At 35.7% G+C, this 7520-nt stretch overlaps 1 protein-coding gene across 5 annotated transcripts in view; it reads left to right on the top strand.

Annotated features, from left to right (window-relative positions):
• The window catches only part of Cap-H2 (Chromosome associated protein H2), a 123825-nt gene that overhangs the window by 102052 nt on the left and 14253 nt on the right, over nucleotides 1-7520 (top strand). Inside the window, exon 9 of one of the 5 annotated variants that reach the window (XM_017615665.1) lies at nucleotides 4284-4380. The exons of the other annotated variants lie outside the window; for them this stretch is intronic. Coding sequence (XP_017471154.1) covers nucleotides 4284-4307 — 24 coding nt within the window. The 3' untranslated portion in view covers nucleotides 4308-4380. Of the gene's footprint in view, nucleotides 1-4283; nucleotides 4381-7520 lie in introns of those variants that run through there. 5 annotated transcript variants of the gene reach the window in all.

The following is a 7520-nucleotide window of genomic DNA, read 5'->3' as shown; positions in this document are numbered from 1 at the left end:
CAATACCTAGTGCCTTTTCCTGCCTTTTTCGCTATTTTATTTTGCCTTTTCCAGCCTATTTCGTTACTTTATTTTGCCTTTTTTATAGGTTTTTAGGTCCTAAAAATCCGTTCCCTGCTTATTACATTTATTTGAATTTGCGTTGTTTCTCTAATCGTTCTCGAATCGAATTCTAATGTAGTTCTCTAACTTCGTCATCGACTCGAGAACGATTAGAGAATTACCCTAGTTATCTAAAGCAGAAATCCAAATTTCTCTAACGTTAGAGACTGTATTTGCCGGGGTAATATCGCATAGGTATCCAGATGGGTCGGAAAACCCAATTGCTTTCGCATCCAATACGTTAAATAAGAGCCAAATAAACTACTCGCAAGTAGAAAAGGAAGCACTATCCATAGTATTTGGCGTCACGCGTTTTCACCAGTACTTATACGGTCGTAGGTTTAAACTAACTAGTGATCATCAACCGCTGGTCACCATATTTCATCCCCATAAAAAGGTACCGGTCGCAGCGTTGCACAGGCTCCAAAGGTGGGCAATATTTCTCCAAGACTACGACTACACTATAAGGTATAAAATTATAGGTTAAAAAACTAAAACCTCGCTATTATAATTTCCATTCGTACTGACATCAGGTATGTAACTTGAGAACAAAAATCGCTGCATCTTTCATTTTGCTACGTTAGAGCCGTTGCCGAGAAACTTATGGATACATATACATATACACAAAAATTGCTCGTTTAAGGTAATTAAAATAAGGTGCAAAATTTATTTCCCGCAAAGGAAATGAAAGATTCATCATGTAAAGAAAGAGCTCTATGTAAATATCTAGCTACGTATCGCTCAACGCCAAATCCGATCACAGGGAAATCCCCCGCAGAGATACTACATGGCCGACAACCTCGTACGCTACTTTCAGCACTATTTCCAAACCAGCACGTACGTAACCAGTCCAAATCGAAGTTCTATATAGGACAAGAAGTCCAAGCCCGAAACTTTCCAGGGAAAAACAAATGGATTATAGGTCAAATAAACCAAGTATTGGGCCGTATGATGTACAACATAACAACACCAAGGGGCATGATTAGAAGACATCAAAACCAGATACGGAAAGTGGCAGCACCTCCCACCTGCGAGTCGGTAGACGATGAGATAGATTGGGACGTAGATCCAAATAATATAACCACCAATAACAACGCACCGCCCACTAGGAACGACAATCCAACGACCCCTGCGCAGGACCGCGACAACAACTCCAACGTACAAATAGGCGTACCCACTGTCCGTCGATTGGATGGACCGCGCAAGCAAACAGTGCGTTTCCAGATACCTAGCCAATAAATTAGGACAAGGGGAATGTTAGCAATCGGCATAAGGCAACCCTGCATTATCAGTTGCATGTTTCACATGACATTCTGCTGTTGCTGGTTGGTCGTGCTCTCTCTTCCTTCTTCGTTCGCAGGTAGGGATGCAAATTTTCAGAGCCAACATCGATACATCGATATTTCGATGTATCGTAAACACTAACATCGATGCCGAAAAAAATCGCCCTAAAACTATCGATACATCGATATTTTCCGATGTTTCTCTTTTTTAATAAGTATGGTACTTCATGATTTGCAGGTTTTTACAGGAAGGTGTTAACGTACGCCACCTTCCATAAGGTTTATTAATGGCGAAACCCGCTTTACTTGTAAAACCTGCAAATCCTGAAATACCTGGAACTGACTTAATGCTTGTTAAAATTTCAAGAAACACCTAGTATCCATCTAAACTGCTACATTGTTAACATTTCAATGGGTGGTTTTTTGAATTTAATTAGATTTCCTTCCAATGTCATAATAGATTTGCTGTTTACGCGCAGATAATACTTACACTCACCTTAAGTCGTATTGAAATACTGTAACTACGTCATGGAAATCGCCTATGTTCAACGTTGCCAATTGCTTTTATTAAGTACATGGCTGCCATCACCCGTAATACGCTTACCCAAAGGGCTCTGTCCCACGGTCAGTAATTATCACGATATTTGGATCGCGATCCATATTGATGGATTGATGGATCGCGCACGAATGCTACATGTTCAATATTTATCGCGTCAGTATTTGCATATTTTTTTTGCTGAACGCTTATTATGACGCAAGAAAATATTTTTATTTTGTACGTATAATTTACAGATAATGCATTCCACAATTATTTTAAGATTTGTTCAATTTGTTTTGAAAGATTTTAAGCCCCGAGAGTGAAGGCAGAGCCGATGTTTACATTATGAGAGTAAAAGATGTACTGAAGAAATGTATGGATCGCGTTTTGAAAGTGCTACACGTTCAATATTTATTGACGGTATTGCGATCCGCGATCCAGATTTCAAAATTTTTATAAATTTTGCGATATGGATCACGATCCATCAATACTGCATACTACACCGTCAATAAATATCGCGATACTTGGATCACGTCAATAAATACTGACCGTGTGACAGAGCCCAAAGAATATAACAAAGATGTGAACGCAATGGCAATTTTGAACCGAAACTAAAGTCGATGTTTAAAACATCGTTAAAATTGACATCGATATATCGCCAATTTTATGATGTTGAGTAATTTTCAAATATCGATGGTAAACATCGGTTTTTTAGCCGATGTTATCGATGTTTCAGAAACATCGATGCATCGTTTGCATCCCTATTCGCAGGCTCCACGCGTTTTTTGATGTACTCTATATCGTATTTACTTTGATTAATAAATAGTTAGTTTAAATCTACAATCTCTGTTTTAATCCGAACATCAGCCGCTATATCAATTTTGTACAGGCATATTGTTCGAAATTTTGCCTTTGAAACGCCGAACTTTCCTTTGAAATCGTTTCATTAGTTCTTGTGAAATAAGCTTTAAAAATTACAACTACAACATTTGAGCATAGCCTCCATATCGAAACGTAAGACGTATTCTACGTCAAAAATCAGTACTGAAAATCCGCTTTTAATAAATTTTATTTTTTTAAGTTAATAAAGTTTGCAGGACGAAATTTGATGACGACGTCGTGCGTGTATTAGTCATCAAACAATAAAAAAAAAATATTGCTTATTTTCAAGGAAATTTACTTAGCAAACACACTCTATAATGTTAGAGAAATTTGGATTTCTGCATTAGATAACTACGGTAATTCTCTCGTCCTCGAGTCGATGACGAAGTTAGAGAACTAAATTAGAATTCGATTCCAGAACGATTAGAGAAACAACGCAAATTCAAATAAATGTAAATAAGCAATATTCCAAATGAATGAATCACAAATTATGGGTGAGTTGAAATAATTCACTATTATTTTATTGGAAATACGTGTAATAAAATTTGTATAAACAAAGCGTTTTATTTAATAAAGCAAGAGAATTAATATTTTCTCGAGTCGAGAACTATGTCCCATTTTTGTTGAGAACCCAATGATTCTCGATAGTTTTTCGAGTCCTTCTCTAACGTTTGAGATTGGAGAATGTGGCTAGTTCTCCAATCATTCTCTAATCGATAACTAATCTCAATGTTTGGTGGGTAAAGACAAAATTTGTAAAGGACATTTTCCATGCCCATTCGTCCTTATCCACCAAAAAATGTATTCTCTTATAATTATACAGAATTTTTTCTTTTATATGATACCCTAATTGTTATTCTACATTGCAGTGAAGTTTTGAAATTATCATATTTTTTTTAATTTCAAAGTCATATAAAAAAAATCCTGACGTCAGAGAGAAAAACTAAGTACGCATACCCATAGTTTCACGCATGATAAAAATATAGTAAGGTAGAACCGCTGAGAGTTACTTTTAAAATTCTTGACGTTTCCAAACAATTTAATTTTTAAATTTACTCACAGACTCACACACACATTTTCATTTTCAATCTCAAGCAACAACAATTTCGAACAATTTCAATTTTTTATTTTCAATTTTATATGAATTTAAAATGCTGGCAAACTTAAAAAAAAATCATGGCCGACAAATTGAGAGAACGGTTCTACCTTGCTATGTTTTTATCATGGTTTCACGTATATATTAATTCTTTTGTGTGTAATATTTACTGCCGCACGATGTTATGCATTCATATGTACATACATAGATTACTAAAAGAAAAACAGATCCACATTAACTGCAATCAACATATGTACCTATGTATGTATATACCTACATACATACGCTGAGATTAGGTTATATGTAAATATTTTGCCATCTGTTACTCAAAAGCTTAAATACCTACCGACACATACTTTTTGTCTCCTTCTCTCACTTCCAGCGCAAGCACGTATTTACAAAATGATAACGAAGTGATTTTATATGAAAAATCATTTATGCCCATACATGTCAATAAAATAAACATACTAGAAGATATCAACCAATACTTGAGGCATTTCATGTCACCGCGGCCACCTCTGTGCGCGACCTCTAAGGATTTGGATGAAAGTTGAAGAGATTGAAGGTCTAGGTGATATGAATATACGTGCAGCATATTTTGCCGATATGATGACGTAGGGTTGCCTATTTACACGGGGCTTAAATTTTAAGAAAACGTCATACATACCTTTCTTTAAAGTGCTGTTATCTTGGAAACCTTTTAACGAAACTTAATGAAAAAAAATTTATTTCTTCCCTCGTATTACGGGCTTCAATTATTCATTTTTTACATTAATGTACAATGTATTAAAAACAATAATGTCAGCATTGAAGTCCAACGCAGAATCACCTTTGCCAACAAGTGCTACTTTGGACTGAGTAGGCAATTCAGGAGTAAAGACCTCTCTCGACGTACGAAAGCNGCTCTTGGGGTGTTTGAGAGAAAGATTTTGCGGAAGATTTACGGTCCTTTACGCGTTGGCGACGGCGAGTACCGCAGACGATGGAACGATGAGCTGTATGAGCTTTACAACGATATGGACATAGTGCAGCGAATTAAAATACAGCGGCTCCGCTGGCTTGGTCATGTCGTTCGAATAGACACCGACGCTCCAGCTCTGAAAGTATTCAACTCGGAACCTGCTGGTGGTAGCAGGGGAAGAGGGAGGCCCCACCGTGATGGAAAGATCAGGTGGAGAAGGACTTGGTTTCACTTGGCGTCAGTTGGCACAGAGAAGAAACGACTCGCGTGCTTTGCTGAACTCGGCCAAAATCGCTTAGGCGGTTACAGCGCCAAAAAAGAAGAAGAGTATAAAAAACAAAATAAGTAAACATTTTTCTTTTTGATTTTGTTTTGTTTTTTATAGCATTTAAAAAGTTTTTTTTTTACATAAAAACCACTTGGCTATAATGTCAGCTTTAAATACCCAAATGGGCGTATTGGGCTACTAAGGCGTATGGACACTAGATCATCTAATGATGATAAATAGAGATTGAAATTTTATGAAATTGTATATTTTTGAAAGAGGAAATGTATGTGAAAAACAAAAACAATATGAATAAATCATGATAAAAATATTTAAAGGTAAAACCGCTCGCTCAATTCGTCCGCCATTGGGTTTTTTGACGTTTGTTAGCATTTTGAGTTTACTCTCTCGAAATAAAAGAAATTCAGAAGTTGAAAAAACTAAAAAAATTGGAAACGAAAAATTAGTTACCGCTTTATCGGCTGCGGAAATTCCGTTGTCCTCTGCAAGCAAAGCAATATCAAGTTCTTAAGTTCCGGCAATTACCATATAAAGGCAAAAATAGATCGAGTTTTGTGGTGTTATGAAAACGGATTTGCCAAAGTGCCCCTTTGTATGCTCGGCTCATTTTTTGCCTAACCAGTTGACCCAATGTAAGCACAAGATCGTTCTTTGCAAAAGTGCAGTGCCTTTGAAGTAAAATATCTTTAGATGCATGCCAAAATCTACGCCTTAACATGCGAGCAGAACTCTATAAAACACAATTTCTTTCATTTATTTATTTATTTAAATTAATTAATTTCAAATTTTGTTGTTTAGACAGATATATATATACAAATGAAATGACGGCGAGAGAAATTTTTTAAAATGCTAGCAAACATCAAAATTTCTAAAGCTGGCTCTCAGCGATTGTACCTTATAAATATTTTTATAATGGAATAAATCATATTGACTTTACTAAAGGTCTGAAATCATCAAAATCGCTTCAAGGAAANTATATGAAAGGGAGATTTATTTTCATAGTCATGATAAATCCTGCACCTTGGACCAAACGCGTCTACTTAGAAATAAAGTCACGACCCCACGTGAAGAGTCTCCTAATGAAACATCGCAGCAATTTGCCCACCGTTGTCGCTTCACTTGACAATTCCAAGGTTTAAAATAACGCACAAGTTTGTTGTCCAGGCTCTTACAAACACAACGCACCGCTCGCAGTTCCTTTTCATTTTATTATGTATTTAAAATCAGTCGCACAGCTCACAATTGAAAATGTATATAAAAAAAAATTTTGAATAGTACAGGGTTAAGAGTTGACATTTCAGTCGCAGTTCAAAAGAGAGAAATGTCGAAATCACTTCTTCCCTGTTATGCCTTGATTGTACGTTACTACTTCGTTTCGTTTATTACTTCAACAGTTCGGACAATACGAAAAAAACGGCTGAGTTCACTTTGGCGATAGTACACTACAGTAGTTTAGTAGTTACAGACGAAACAACAAACGAAATGAATCGTGCAGAGAAAAATATATGTATGTATGTACATATATGCAATAACTAAATACAAAACGAGTGGCTGCAATGCATAAAAAAATAAAAATGTTTTTTAATTGAAATGGATATGAAAATTTACAGAAAAAATATTTTTCACGTAATTTAAACGTTTGCATACATATAAAACGTACCCTATGGTACAATTGTCACAAACGAAAAGCAAACGTTTCTCGTTGGGGAAAATGACAGTGAATCTTACAATTTGTTTCTGACTATGTACAAAACTGTACAAAACCACATATGATATGATGATCGATGAGCAAATGGGAATTGTTTTGTACAGTTTATTTTCATACCCTGGCTGTATGTATCCAATGGGATGTCTGTAAAATATATCTGCAAGTAACTTTACAGTGGACTTTATTTGGACTATGAAAGCGTGTGTAAAATATGGTTAGTACTCTAGGGTTAAATTTTTAGAAACTGATTGAATTTATAGTTTTCTTTTTAATTTAGTTTGTTTATCGCTTTTAATACATTTTTTTTTTTATTGTTAGATTTTCTTTTAAAAATAAAAATATTTTTTAATTTAAATCTTTTTTTGTAATTGATTTTATTGTTTAAAAAAAATATTTTTTAATGTCACCAAATTTTTTTAAATATTCTTTTATTTATTCTCATCTTCTTCTTTTTTGGCGCTGTAACCGCCTAAGCGATTTTGGCCGAGTTCAGCAAAGCACGCCAGTCGTTTCTCCTCTGTGCCAACTGACGCCAATTGGAAACGCGAAGTGAAGCCAAGTCCTTCTCCACCTGATCTTTCCATCGCAGTGGGGGCCTCCCTCTTCCTCTGCTACCACCAGCGGGTTCCGAGTTGAATACTTTCAGAGCTGGAGCGTCGGTGTC

This window comes from Rhagoletis zephyria, unplaced genomic scaffold (assembly GCF_001687245.7).
Source record: "Rhagoletis zephyria isolate East Lansing unplaced genomic scaffold, Rhagoletis_zephyria_1.1 Rzeph_scaffold_01053, whole genome shotgun sequence".
Lineage (NCBI taxonomy): Eukaryota > Metazoa > Arthropoda > Insecta > Diptera > Tephritidae > Rhagoletis > Rhagoletis zephyria.
The sequence above is the reverse complement of the archived record's forward strand: the minus strand, read 5'-3'. Positions and strand labels throughout refer to the sequence as shown.